The 15237-nt window shown below is 40.7% G+C and overlaps 1 protein-coding gene across 4 annotated transcripts in view; it reads left to right on the forward strand.

Annotated features, from left to right (window-relative positions):
* IPPK (inositol-pentakisphosphate 2-kinase) overlaps positions 1-15237 on the forward strand; it is a 60259-nt gene that overhangs the window by 20857 nt on the left and 24165 nt on the right. Inside the window, exons 1-2 of one of the 4 annotated variants that reach the window (XM_087744686.1) lie at positions 5109-5273; positions 5872-6006. The exons of 1 other annotated variant lie outside the window; for it this stretch is intronic. In XM_087744686.1, coding sequence (XP_087600812.1) covers positions 5193-5273; positions 5872-6006 — 216 coding nt within the window. In that variant the 5' untranslated portion in view covers positions 5109-5192. Of the gene's footprint in view, positions 1-5108; positions 5274-5732; positions 6007-15237 lie in introns of those variants that run through there. 2 more of the 4 variants (XM_087744684.1, XM_087744683.1) reach the window with 2 other exon arrangements.

Consider the following 15237-nt stretch of genomic DNA (forward strand, 5'->3'; position numbering starts at 1 on the left):
TTTGTAGTTTATCTTCTGGAGACCTTGTACTCAGTGAACTATAAGTTTTAATGGGGAAGGTTTCAAGTTTTTTTTCCACGGAAGTGCATTGCCAAATGATGGCAGTTTAGCTGAAAACCAGATTAACATATGTGTTCTCTTCCCTATTTAAAGATGGTCACACAGGGCTTGTGTCAAAAAGAAGTTTAAGATGTGCTCTCCTTTAACCATTAACAGGTCCAAGGACTAAACACAAGGTTAGGTTATGTTTGTGATATCAGACAATAAGGTTTTTTCCCAGGGGCAAGAGGGTGTTTGATCATGAGCAAATAGTGTAACATGAACAGCGAAGTATCTGCAATAAGAAGTGTTAGCCTGTCCTGCAAGCAGCAAAAATATCCCTTCTACGTGACTTCTGACCAGGCTACTGAGTCTGCTCTGGTAGTTTTTCACCTCTTTACATAAAGAGCATTTTGTTTTCCAGTTGCTGGTATGTCACTTAATACAAAGCAAGACCTAAAAGCTCTTTATCCCTTCATCTTTCCTTCCTTGCCCATAGGATTAAAGGCTGTAAGAACAGACTTTAAGGAGGTGCTTAGATGGGGCTGGTCATGTTCCATTCTGCTTTAATAACCTGTCAAAGCTACTAGGATTTCACCATAGTGTTCTGCTTTAAAGACCTCCTACAGTTTATAACTAGATCTTCTTTTCCATATATTTTCCCTTACCGGTCCCAAAAATTCACCACAATTTTGTCTTTTGTTTGTTTGTTTTTTTGGGTTCCCCTCTTCCCCCTGCCCCCCCCCCCCCCCCCCCCCCCCCATCAGCAATGGATTGTATTTTTTCCTCAATAAATGTTCAGGACTCCTGTGCGTGGAAAACAGTATTTAATGATCTTGTCTACGTGTAAAAACCATTGTCTGTCTTGGCAATTCTTTGCAGTTATATATACTGTACAGAGAAGTTGTTATTCATGCTGTGTCTGTAACTTCATTTCCTCAGACTGTATGTAGCAATTAAACCTCTTAGTAGTTATAACGTCTGTTTGTTCACATCTGCAGCTATTGATGGCTGGCTAAGTTTGTGCAAGCTCTTGTCTGTTTAGAATGTGTACGTGGCTTTATCTTCATTGACCTGAAGTTACCTTTCTTGCTACTTACTATTCTTCAAGCCATTGACTTGCTTACTTTCTAAAATATTTTATTGTGGTTTGAAGTACCACATACGCTTTCTAAAAAAGGCATCAAATGACACACTCCAGTCCTAATCTTTGTTTCCTTTGTTGGGTCAGTGTTTCTCAGTCTGGGATGGTGAGATGACAGTTGGAGCATGAGATTTCCTACATTTCTAGTATGTGTATGAAATTACATAGATAAACCATGGATTAAAGAAAAAACTATGGCATGAAGCAGTGGTATCATCCTGATAATAGGAAAAAAACAAAGCTTTAAAATTTTAATGAGGCGTGAGTTACATAAGTATACTCCATTTTCGATGGTCTGAGTATAATAAAAATATAAAACTGTCAGATCTTATTTAAACATGATAATTGCATCTTTTGAAAACTGAAAATGGTGCAGTAGTTTTAAAAAAATAAAAATAGTATTTTGTATCACAATTTCATTGTTGTGTTAACATGTCCATTCAATATTCTTGGACTCACTGCCTTGAATTTGTGATTTTTAAACCTAATTTCTCCAGGCAGACATTTCTAGGTCCTAGGGTAGGATCTTTTGTGTCATGCTTACTCTTTTCATAAAGAATAAAATGTCCTCTCTTTTATAGAAGCCGTTCATTTTAGGAACCTGGAGAACTAAGATGTAGCTATCATCACAAAAATCCTTCTCATAAGCTTACAAGCCCTTTGTATTATTGGCACCCAATTTTATCACGAGTGTCAGGTAATGCTATTTTTTTTCCTCAGATCTGGATTTAACGAACTTTTTATAGCCATCAGAATATTAACAAGAAATACGTGCCTCATACTCCCCCCCCCCCCCCCAGTGAATAAGTGAACTGTTTTTACCATTTCATTCTCATTCCCTGGTAAAGTTACAAGTTGTAAAAGATGGCATATGTGAGAGTCCAGCATTGATAGCTCTGGGACATGCCTGGGAAAAGGACACAGCAAAGGTTTAGAGCTGAAGCTGGGAAGGGAATCATGTCTTGGTGGGCTTTGGCAGAGTAATGATCTGTATAGCAGGCATGATCCAGGGGAGCTGGGATGAATAAAGTAAAGATGTGAAGTTAGTGCTATAGTTTAAATGCCATTTAAAAACAAGCAAAAACTACAGACATGGGATGACAGAAGATAGGGTGGGAAGAATTTTTATATTAACATATTGTTGTCTGTCATCTTCATGTAAAGAGACAGGAGGGCTATCTTCTCATTTTTAGTTGCAAATCTATTTGACAGTAGCCTTATGTGTCAATATTTTACTAGCTTATTCTTAATGTCATATGATCTGTGATCTTGGGGCACTTTATCTTTTATTTGAGAAAATCTGCACAGTTAAGTATATAGTATACCCACTGATTTAAAATCTATAGATTATTTACCTTAATTTTTTTTGTATGCCCAACACCGAAGAGTCCCAAGAAACAGGAATTGTGACGTAAAGCATAGCCACCTGATGCAGTTACAGGACCCAGAGAAAAAGAAATGTATTTCAGGCCTGTGGTGCTCTCCTGACTCCTTCACGTTACATCAAAAAAGAAATGGTGAGGGGATTAAGTGGAGCTGTGAGACTGAAGGTATGATTACCTTACGCATTCCTGATGCAGTTTTAAACTAGCTTATTTACATACTAAAATACCGTAGAACACCTGGTTGTCTACTGAGATCCTCAGATGGATTTTGAAGGTCGCCGAGCTCTGTGCTAGCAGTCCTCAAGGTACCTAATTAAAACCAATCCAGGCATGTCTAAACAAGCTGTAGTTACACCACAAGACATAGCCATGTTGGTGAAATTCCATTCCTTCAATGTCATTAATGGCACAAAAGCTTAAGATATTTCAGTTCAAGCACATTGTAGATAATACCTGAAATGAGTAATATTTAAAAACTGGTAACGCAGAGAGAAATAATAAGTTAATAGGCTTTTGTCCCTCCAGTTTCCAAGTTTTACCAATGCGTTTTCAGAACACCCCCACCATGTGCCCAAGTGGTAGTTCTGCGCCATGGAATGCAGGAGGAAAAGGTGACAGGGGAAGTGACCTGCCTAGAGAGAGGGATTGTGTTAGAACTCAGGTGTTCTCAGTGTGTTTACCCTTGCACTCAGAGCCTCTACTTTATTTTTTTCCCCTCTGTAGATGCACATTTTTCAGAAGTATGGAAGAACAGAAAATGAATTGACTTGCTATACTAGAGTTCTTTTTAAAATTGGGACAAATTAGTTCTGCCATTGCAAGACAATATGTTGATATTATTTGCTTTTGTATTTCTCCATGTAAGCCTAGTAAGTGTCCACATACTATTTCTCTGAAGTACAGTTAATTTTTAATGCAAGTATCATAAATACCACAATCTTACCCATAGTCCTGAGTGAAACTTCTTTAACACTTCTGGTAAGTCAGGATAGTGTGGTAAATTCTCATATGTTTTATATATCCATTTGTTGTTACACAACATAAAAAAACTTTGCAAACACAGAAGGTGACAGAAACATACTTTAAACATCCTTCTGTCATTATTTTCATCTTTATTAAATGGCCAAAGGAGCAGGGATTTACATTTCCTTTTTCATGTAGGCACATATAGGATCATGTTAAATAAAAAGTGCTCATCAATCAGTATTTTGATAAAAATAATTGTTTAACCCCCTTTCTTTTTAAAGTTCTAGTCAAATTAATTATAAATTATTTAAGTTACAGCACTACACATTTAAAAAAACGATCAATGACTCATTACAGATTTATGCAGGTTTTATTTTCGGCCTTCTAGATGCATCTTCTCTCTCCTTTAAAAATAAAAGGCATCATTTTCTTTGACTGTAATACAGAGTCAAATTTGGCTACTATCCAAGTTATACAAATATTCACTATACAGAGGAAAACTTGCAAGTGTCAGTTACCTTCTGAGGTGTCAGTTTGGCTACTGTCATGGGGTGCCTTGTGAGGAAGAAAGAGAAGGGGGAATTTCAGAGAGCCCTTAGTGATTTTAAAATGGTAGTTCAAGGCTAAGTTTTGCTGTTTGTAGTCAAAACTCATAGTGATAAAATATGACTGCATTAAGGCATCTAGAACTTAATCCTGTTTTTGTGATAGGGAATTTGGATATTGAAATAATTTGTCTTAAATTTACTGCACATTTATATATGTGTATATTCATCTACAAATATGTGGGTGCTGAAACTATATTGAACCGTGTTGATAACGGTGAGGAAAACAGCTGAATGTTTTAATAATATTTTTAAAGACTGTTATGTATATTTTCCTGTTTATGCTTATAACATTTCTATTTGAAAGACCTGGTGCATTGAAGCACAGGAGGTTATTCAGAGACGCACTGACTACACCAGCAAACACCAAGAGCTGCTACTTTTTTGTTTAAAAATCTGTAACCTTAAAAACAGCCTTAGCAGGAAACAAACCTCCAAAGGTAAAACTCCACTCTTCCTTTTTGAGTGTTTGATCATCTGGGTAACCTCTGTTGCAGGTGCAAACTCCTTTTCTACCGTGCGGTATCCGAATACGTTATCTGGGAAACCAACAAAAGGACGCATAAAACGCACTTTGGGTCTCGGTCGTCGCTTCGGGAGGAAGATGCTTTTCTTCCCCTCAGTTCTCCTCAGCGGCCTCTGAAAACCGGCGGCCAGGCGGGCGCTGGGCCGGGCCCTCCGCCGCCTGGCGCCGCGCACGACATGGCGTGAGCGGCTGCAGCGGGGCGGGAAGGCCGCGGGGCCGCTCTCGCTGCGGAAGGGGCGCCTGAAGAGCCTCTCCCGGGGCTCTGCCGCGGCCGAGGGCGACCGAACAGAACCGCCGCTGCCGGGCGCTTGTAGCGACCGTTCCTTTCTCGCCCCGCTCAATGATGGCGGCAGGTGGAGCTGCCCGGCGCTAAGATGGCCGCACGGCGCCCGCGCGGCGGGCCGGTCCGGCGGAGGGCGGGACTTCCTGCGGCGGGGCGGCGCGCAGCCGCGATGGTGGGGGCGTGAGCGCGGCGGGCCGGCGGCAGGCACCGTCCCCACGGGGCGCGGCGGTGGCCCGGGCCGGGCATGGAAGTGGAGAAGATGGATGAGAATGAATGGAAGTACCACGGGGAAGGCAACCAGAGCCTCGTCGTCTCCCACTGCCAGGTGCGGGGGGTGGGGGGGGCTACGGCGGGTCACGGCGCGCGGGTGCCCCTCCCCCGCCCCGCCGGGCCCGCGTGAGGGGGCGCCGCCCGCGCCGCCGCCGCGCTCCCTCAGGGGCCGGGGCCGCCCCGGGGTCTCCGCAGGCCGCCGGCAGGGCGGGGGTGCCCGGCGGCCCTGGCCCTGCCCGGCGCGGTGCCGCCCCGGGCGTCTGCCCCCAGGTGCTCGGGCCTCCCCCTCGGCGGGAGCGGCCGCCCGGCCCCGCCGTCCGGCCCTCCGTTCTCTCCCGAAGTAGTTTTCCGTTCCAGTCGCGGAGTGTTTGCGTACCGGCGGGAGCGTGCGGGGAAGCCGTGCGTCTCCTTTGGGAGGGATTAGCAGGCGTTTACCCTGGTTCTCCCCTACGGCTTGTGCGGGTTTGGCAGTAGAAGTAGTGGAAGGGAGAGCAGCCGATGACTAGACATCTGTCTTCTGGAAGCGGGGTTGAGAGGAAAAGCACTGAAAATTTCCCTTTTCTATCCTGATGCTCGTGTGTGCGTGTGACAGGAGAAAGAAATCTGGAGAAGGAATGTTTTTCCTTTTGTCACTGACTCTTTTTCTAGACAAGGGTTTGAACGCTTGCTGCAGTGCTGAATTGGGACTCCAGAATATAATTTCGGTTTCTGGCTGGGCCGGAGACCTCTGTGTGAACGGGCCGGTCGTTTCATCCCTGTGCTTCGATTTACCCTTCGGGGGTCTTTTGGTTGGTTTTTTCTTTTTTTTTTTTTTTTAATTAAAAAGTAAGAGGTAAAATAGATTCAGCATTTTGGTGAGCAGTAACGATTAAACGAAGCTAAATTCAATCAAGCAGATCCTATGTCAGTTTAAAAAGCACGTGTTCATTTGATTGCTGTTACTGTACTCTTGCCTCACTTGGATGTATATTATTTACTTAATATATTGTCCCTTGGAAGAGTTTTATTCTTTTTCTAAAAAGTACTTGTGGCTATTTTTTGCCTTAAAAATGTATTTATATTTCAGTTTAAGTTCTGGTGTGGATTTGCCAAAGAATGTTCTTGATGCTGCATAGATTTAAAACTAGTAAAGCCAAAATGATAAAATGTAGGCTTTCTGTGGAAAAAAGATCTACAATAAGAGTTGAATCCTGAGAACTATTTTTTTTACAATGTCTAAATGAACGACTGAAACTACTGGATTCTTTTGATATTTGTTTTCTGAATTATAAACTAGATGTAAAAAATGTTAACAAATATCAAGTCTGAGAAAATGCTGGAAATCTTACAGTGCTCTCCAAACTTTAGGAGGAGCACTTCTGTGGCTCTTGTTTCTTCCTTCTCTTTCTTTATATAAAATACTTTTTAAAAGATATTTTTGCGATAAGAAGAAAGTGCATGGTTTTGTTTCCTGTCTAAATTTTAACTTTGAAAAAGATAGTTTAAAAAATACTGAGTTACTGAATTATCGGGATCAGAATATGTAATGATTAATAGTGATGTAATTGTGATATCTTTAAAGACCTAGAAAGTGAGGAAGTCTGCCAGGGATTCAGAATAGTTGCTGAGTGCGTCAGTTCTGTTTTTAACAAGATGCTAAAACTTTAAGAAAGAGTAAAAGTGAAATAGATAGGGTTTTTCCTTTATAGACAGCTTTGAACCAGTAAAGCTTTTGTCTTAGAGCTTTGTGCCTACTGATGGCGAACTCTTATAAAATTGGGGTGTGTAAAATACTGTTTAGTTGCTAATTGTTACTTTGTGCCTCTTACAAACAGGACATACTTGCATGATTAATCATTGTTCTTGTGATCTGATGTCAAGTCATTCTCAGGTTTGCGTGAACAGAATAGCAGCATAACTAAGACAATGAATTTCATTTTAACTGTCCTTGCTTCATTCTGTATCTCTTCAGTTCACATTTTTTGCCTATAAATGCTAGTGGGAGGGACAGCAATTTGGTTGTGGCAAGGGAGACCTGAATGGATGCTCAGATACGAGTGCTGGGGTGGTAAGTGAGAGGCCAGGGTGGAACTGTGTGTGTGCTTGTTGTTTCCATGTTCTGCATGTGGATGAATAGTACTGTTTTGGAATGCGAGGAGGAGGCTTGTCCCTGTCTGTGTAGGTCTGAACCTCTCTTGCTTCTTCTGGATGATCTGAGAAGTTTTAAAAAACAAAACAAAACAATAACAACAAAAAAATTATTCCTGTCTTTCTGGAGAAGAGGGTATGAGCTTCTTTGCCCTTCATGAAGTAAGATCCAGGGAATTTTCTTTCAACTCCTGCCCTCAGGACTGCTCTTTGAAGCACTGGTAACAGGTACCATGCAAGCTCCCGTATCAAGCACAGGATGTTAGGGCTGCGGTGAGCAGGCAGCCTGGATGGACGCTGCTGCTCTTGGTTGTGTGGAGTGTGGCTGGATTGGGGGTGAAGAGGAACAAGGTGTGCATCATCAGTTCACGGTGCTTTCGTGTGTTTAAGGCTATGCTTATTTCTTTGGTTTGCTCCATTCCTTATATCTTTCCCTTTAAGATGTGAATGTAACGCACTGTTAATCCTGAGTTAGTACAGTACCAAAATTAAAAACTTGGTTATAGAAAAGTCACATGCCCAACTAATAGCTCTGCTAGTGATGAGCTGATAAGCCCTAGGCGCAGGCAACGTGCAAATGTTTTTTCCAGTGCCTTTGAATGGTGGCATATAGACAAAAGTTTGACAGTCAGACGTTGGTATTCTGTGGAACATGCTCTGTTGTTTAGGTGAAGGTGTTGTGAAGTACTGCTTGATGTGCTGTTTCCTCTTACCGATTATTAATACTGCAGAATGCGACAGTGACTAGAGTCTCCCTGTGTGCCTGCGCTCCTACAGCCTGCGGAACGCTGTACTGAAATGAGCGGCTGAAATCAAGTGCAAGTGCATCTTTGTACCTTATTCGCGTGGTTAAGAAGAGAGGACTTAGGCAGGGCATGGTCCCGTCAGCCTGTCTCTTCTTACAGTGATAGTTTTACAGAGTTATTAAAATAAGTTCTCCATTATTTAGAAAGTGATCTGATGAATAAAGATGGAAGGTGTGCCGAGCATTTCCAGTTACCATTGTTATCTCTGGAGCCGCCTACTTGCTTTCTTGGTGTATACTCAAACTTCTGCTTTCGTGGCTCCTTAGAGTTTCAGTTCTGATGAATCTAAAATTCTGGAAGACATACAATATTATAGTACAAATTTCTCTGTTGATAAAGCTTTTCTTGTTGGTTTTTATTGCATCTGTGATTAAGTTAATCCAAGTTGAAACTGAATTGTGGTCAAAAAGCCTTTGTGTAGTCTTGCAGCCTGTTGAAATACTTCTACTAGATAACAAACAAAGACAGCTTTCCTACAGCATTGATTTTAGTGAGAAATACAACTGGCAACTCTGTTGGTTCCTGAAGACAGTGCTTGAGACAGTTGGAAAGATGAGTGTGAAGTACACAAAACCTGCAAGTTCATTCAGGTAGTGTCTGTATGATCCTTGTCCATAGGTTGCAATTTTGAATATTTGATTGAATCATAGTATCCTCTTCAAATAAGTTATTTGCCACCCTTCACGCTACCCAGTGAATTGTCTGGTTCCTTGTTTTAGTTGCTGTCTCAGAGATGCATAAAGTTCTGCAGTACAGATACAGCTCTACAAAACCTGAACCAAACACCGTCACAGACAGCCAGGTGGTTTTGAAAGTATGCTTCTTACTCCCTGCATTTTTATTGGAGTGTCGCTCCTTCCACATTGAATTTGGCTTCTGATGTAAAAAGAGGGCTAAACCACGCTTTCCTTCCTTCTCTCTACTCTCGAGCAGTAGAGAGGGTTCAGAGGAACTGCTATAGAACAGTTACCTTCTTGGTATCTCCACCTTAGAAAGAGTCAACAGATACTAGTTTTTCAGAAGTGAGCTGGAAATCCTCTTTTGTAGTTCTGCGTTTTAATTAGTTGCTCGCTCTTACAGAGACACTTAGCAGTTCATTTCAGAAGGCTTCAGGAGATGTTTGTAGAAAGTGGTGTAAGCAACTCTAGAAATAATGACTTGTATTTCCTTTCAGTGTTGAAACATAGGCTTGCAATGTCCAATTTTTGCTTTGTGAGATGAAGTATGTACATTCCTCCTGTGCGTCACTGCAGTTGATTTCTACTTTTTTTTTTTTTTTTTTTCCCCCGTGTTGGGATATTATGGTAACCAAATGCTTCATTTTACAATATGTTTGAACATTAAGCTTGTGTTTCAGGGTGACTACTGGGAGGTGGTACAAGAAAAGAGGAGGTTTTTTTTTTTTCCCCAGCTTGTTTCTTATTTGATGAGATGGTCTAGAGGAACCTTGGTGTGTGCTTGCAAAAGGTTGTGGTTTGTATCTTCAGATGCCTTGATTGTTAGTAATAACCTACTCCTTGTCTTGGAGCGCTTGCAGCTCTGACAGATATCCTTGGGTTTTGGTATGAGACTTAATTAGTAAATGTGTAAACCGTCTACAGAGCATATGTAAGCTTATGAAATAGAAAAGGGGGAGGGAGGGTAGAGGGAGAAGGTAAATGAAGCAGAGCTAAGGAGACTGGGTGAGGGACTCGGGTCTGATAATCAACCTTGCAGAAGATTCCCAAAATTGGTGCCTATGGTAAGTGAATAATGTCTGACTCTTCTCTGTGATTCCACCACCCCGCCCCCCTTCAAGACATGGGTAAAGATGGAAGATACCACAGTGCTGCTTTCGCAGGCATCCTTCCTGATCCTTGCTCTGGCTTTGTAGGGGACTGTAGAGAGCAGAGGTTGCTAGGAGAGAGGAGTATCTTGCATTTTAACAGTAGTCTTTGATTTCGCTATATCTGCGGCTGCTTCTGCTGGCAGCTGCATTATGATGGCTGCAACGTGTGTGCAGAAAGACGCTTTCTGCGTATGGGGGAGATGGATTTGGTTTTGGCTTTTGGAATAAAATAATTCTACTCATGAGGGGGTGCTTTATGTTAAATCAGGCTAGGTAATTGTTCCTAATGGTGCTTTTGCAATATGAAATAGTTTTCCTGTGGTTGGTTGGTTGGTTGGTTTGTTTTTAAGAATAATGACAAATTATTCTTAGTGGAAAATTTTGTCATAATAAACTTACTTTGAGAGAGGACTATTAACAAGATTGTATGTTTAGACACGGGTTTTTGTTGGAAGAGTGAAAAGCTTACGGTTAGAATTGCTAGCTAGCTGCAGCTTTCCTATTTGGTCTTGTTTGACAGGAGGGGAGTGATGCTGATCATTAATTGCTGTCTTGCTGAGAGAATCTTCTTAAGGCACTTTTTCTGATCATGTCATTTTGTGCAAGTTCAAAAATGTGCATGTCCTGTTTCTTCTTCCATCCTTTTTCTGTGTGGAGTTGGCTGAATCTGTTTTGTCCTATTGAAATTAGTGTCACTGAAGTATTGCCCCCAAAACTTCCGAGTTGTTCCTGAGAAATTCCAGATCCCTGACTACAAAGCGGATTTTGTTCAGTTGTGTTCTGTTTTTTGTTTGGTTGTGTTCCGTTTGTTTTTTTTCCTAATGTCTGTGGAATAGTGAATTAACATCTATGAATTAACACATGAATAGTGAATTAACATCAATATTTCAAGGAAATATTGAACAGACTGCGGATTCCTGTATTAGAGAGTCTTCAGGTAGGGGGAAAAATACTGAAAAACTAGGTGCTGTTCCTTGTGAGTATAAATACAATAGCTTATTAACAATGGCCTTCTCTAAATATTGCTCTGATTTAAAATACGGCCAAGTTAGCCATGTCTTGGTTCTTTCACAGTAAGAAATGATCAGAAAAGGTAAGATGCAACTTGTATTTATTGAATTTTATTTTGACGAATGGGGAAGATGTAGTTTTGGTAAGACTTGAACTTAAACATTTTTGCATCCTTTGTACCCTATTTAAATTCAAAACCTATGCTGATTCTTATTTCTGATAGATTTCATGCTCTGGATGTATCCAAAAGATTCACCAAGGCTATGTGATGTAATACAGGGATGAGTTTTGCATCTGGTTCTGTAGAATTTTCTGGAGGAAGCAAAACTTCCATGTGAATGACTTGGTCCAAGATTCCAGCATGAACTTTAATGGGGATTAAGGGCCAGTAAAACCTCTTCTGCTTTTTTGCTAGTTCGTAGGGCATTTCTTTGACCTGGTTTCTCCAGCATTGTATTCTTTTGTGGGTGTGTGTATCTAAACATTGTCTAGCAAAAACCCCACACCTGCACACCCTTTGCCTACTTAGAAAAAGGACAAGAAAACAAATTGATGTCTAAACATAATATATTGCTTTGTTCCTTCTTTCCTAGTTGTAACTGACTTATTTATTTATTGTGAGCAAGTAAAGGAGCTTCTGCCCAAATTTATTGAAGCGAGCATCTGTAAACAGTTGAAAAGCCAAGTATGTGATCAGGGTGTGTCAGCAGGGGAAAAGAAAGAAAGAGGTGTCTGCCTTGCTGTAAACAGCAATCAAGATTTTAGGAACAGGAGGCAATCATCAATTTGAGTTGGAATTTGGGATCTGTATGAAGCGGTGTGATTCCTTGTGTTAACCTTGGTTAACTGACATTTGAATGCCTATCTATGGTTACTGGAAAAAAAAGAAGACAGTTTCGTATTTGTTTGTATTTGGTTCTTTGGCTGAACTGGTACAACTGCGATTGTAGATGTCATAACTAATTGGACTAACTCTACTTGAGTACAATCTAAAAAGCTTTTACTATAAACGAAGAATTAAAAGTTGGAAGCACTTCCAGTTCTGTGGACTAGCTGCAAAGCTTTTTTTGACCCCAAAAAAAGTTAACAGCTTGAGTCAACATCTATACAGAATTTTAATTCCATATTGGGATTTCAATTTCATATTGCACTAGTGTAGTTAAATTTACTTTTTCCTTGGCTTTTACCAGGTTTCTGCACTGAAAGAATGCTCTGAATGTAGTGCAGTGTAGGTAGTATCTTCATAAAGTGAAAGGGAAGGTGGCACTGGCTAGCAGGGCTGAATGAAGAGAGGAGAAAGAACAGAAAGGCAGCAATTAAAACTTATCATATTAGTGCCTTAGGTTCTGTAGATGCAGATAGGAAAACGCAGCATGCGTGTGGAAGGAGATGGGAGACAGAAACACTGCGAATCTGGTCTAGTACTCTAATGTAATACGACAGCAATACTTTAACTGTAGCAGCAACAATGACACTCTCCTTTTCTCCCCCCAGAATACTTTTTTTCAGAGGTGTCATCTTCTTCTCCTAATAGTGGTACTGGAGCAGACTTGTCCTCTGGTGATTTTCTTTGGAAATTCAAACTCTACTTTATGTCTGGTTTTTTTTTTGTTTGTTTGTTTTCTTTTTTTTGAGTGACTTTTGCGAATGCTGAAGGCTATATGCAATGAAAACGTAAAAATGGATCCCAGTTTTGCAGACAAGCTCAGGAGGTAGTTAGCCTTGATTTAAAACAGTCTTGCTTTTTCTGTTTGGGTTCTGCGCTAGCTCAAACTTGAATGAGTTGCTTTTCACAGTTAATGAGATCGAGTTGTTATCTAAAAAGCGGTTTTTTTTGTCTGTTACAAATGTTTGCTAAATGCAGTGATGATGGAGTTCGTAAGACTACACTTTGCCTTTTCTATGCTGCACATGTGTCTTCCCTCAGTCGACAGCAGTAGTGGGTTGGTTGGTTTGGTGGAAGTAACTTGGCTGACACGTAAGCTATATAGGAGTGGTCAGTCTAATAGCCTATTTTATTCACTCCTTCAGTTCTTTCCTCCCTGCCAGCTTTTCAGTGGGTGTTTTCTTTGCCTCAGTGTATTATTTCTGAGGTATGCAATAACTGTGTTCTGATTTTGCTCAGGAAGGAACAGAGACGCTGCATTCGATTGAACAGTTGCCCAAGAACCTTACTTAGGTTTCTTCTAGCTGAGGTGTTCAGGATGCTGGGAATTACTAACTTGTTCTAAATCCCCATTTTATTACTTAACTTCATTCTAATCCCTCTTAGTGTTTTGACTTTTTACTTCCTCCCCTCCCTATTAATATTTTCCTGAAACGCCTTGTTTACCGAACATAACAGAAGCTGACTAGACAGCTTAATGCTGGGAAGTGTATGCTGCTGATAGGTGGAGGTTTAGAGCACTTTAAAGGAAGCTTAGTACGTGTTTCCACGTTCTTGCTGGTATAACTCACCTGTTTGACAGATGGATGAGGTATTTGATACACTGTTCAGTGTTAAAGGCCAGATTTTTTTTGCTTGTTTTTAACAGCCAGGGTATCAAGGACACGTACCGTGCTACCCAGACTGTAGCAATGTATGCTGATGGCCAGGCATCAATAGGTTTATCCATTCTGTTCTCTCTCTGGTATGTGTTTCCACCTAGTACCCGTGAGTGTATCACTGGATATCATTTCAGGTACTGTTATTAGGTGGCTTAGCTGAAGGGCAAACATTTCCTTCTCACTCATGGCTAGTGCAATCGTAAAATTCTCTTGGAATTAGTATCATCTGCATGTTGCAAGGTTATACAAAGCTTAGCTATAAAGTGAAACCTGAGTTAGTGCTTAACTATCATGGGAATCTAGGTTATAAGCAAGCAAGAAAAAAGTGGAATGAGTATCTGAAGTCTGATGAGCTCTTTGCTAAAGAAAACAAGTATTGTGGTGGTGTTTGCTTCCAAATAATGGTTTAAGATATTGAATGGTGTCAGGCCAGGTGCTATGCCAGAAATTCTTTACATGTAAAGAAATAAGATTGTTCTTAAGGGACTCCTATGCTAAATAAAAGAGTATTGTTGCGATTTTTGAATGCTTCCTTGCACTTTGTGTGAGCAATTGCTAAACTTCCTCTATACTGGCAGGAAATGTAGCTTTCCTCACTTTGTTTTCTGTGATCTTATCCACCTTATACAGAACAAAACTGGGTTGGAAAACAATACTTGTATACAATATTACTATGTGTACTTCATTCAAAAGCTGCAAAATTTTCTAGTGCTTAGTTTGTTTTCATCTCCCGCAACCCTCCATGTTGCACAGCACGCTGACACCCTGGATGAGGAGACCTTTAAAAACGTCTTGTGTTGAGTATCATAAAGGTAAGCTTTGACTGAAGTGCCTGGGCAGCGTAGTGGGTATGTTTTTAGTGAGTTTTATTAGTTTTCAGAAGGAACTCTCCTCTGTGCAGCTGTCTTTTATGAGATGTGAAGATGACACCTCTTTGTCTATTTGCCTCCTTCCTAGAAATTCAATTTTTTGAATAGAAAACCACCGTTTTCTGTTTAAAGTCCTCAAACTAGAGTTGGAATTGAAGGGGTTGTGGAATGTAAATTTGGAATAAAAAGTGTCAGAGTAATTTTTTTAGTTGGCATATACTGCACGCAGCTCTAATGTGCTACTGCAGAAATAGCTTAATACCAGCAAAATAGTTCCGTAGTTCATATTTAGTACCATTGAAACTGTCATTAATTAGTATTTGCATATCACTATGTTCAAGTAAGGCTTGAATAGCAGTTCGGTGTAATTTAACCCCTCTCCCTCCCTTTGATTGAAATTTAGATAGAATGCACTTTTTGTAGGTATCATTGCTGTACACTGTTGTAAATCCACTATGCGTAGGTTGCAATGAATAACTACAATGGTGCTAGACGGTTTGGCATACTTACATCTGTGTTCAGTGAGTTCTGGATAGCTCTTCAGGTTCAGCAAAAGGCAATGAATTGAACATCAGTTTTTGCTGCATAAAGAAACTCAAGAGCCTTTTCAGGTACCATTCTCTAAAAGTAGTCGACTTCATATCTTCATCTCCTTAGGTAGTAGTTGGTGGTGGTGTGTGTAATTGGTTGCAACAAATAGTATAGTAATAATTGTAGGGAAAGATTTGGTACTAGTCTTTGAAAGTGTTTTCCCCTATGTTGTTTACGATTGGAAGCTCGTGACTTCTATGTGGGCAACTTTAAAACAAATGCGGGTTTTCTTGTTCTGCT

The sequence above is a fragment of the Nipponia nippon genome, unplaced genomic scaffold (assembly GCF_047370975.1).
Source record: "Nipponia nippon isolate SJK-2023a ecotype South Korea unplaced genomic scaffold, ASM4737097v1 scaffold_9, whole genome shotgun sequence".
Lineage (NCBI taxonomy): Eukaryota > Metazoa > Chordata > Aves > Pelecaniformes > Threskiornithidae > Nipponia > Nipponia nippon.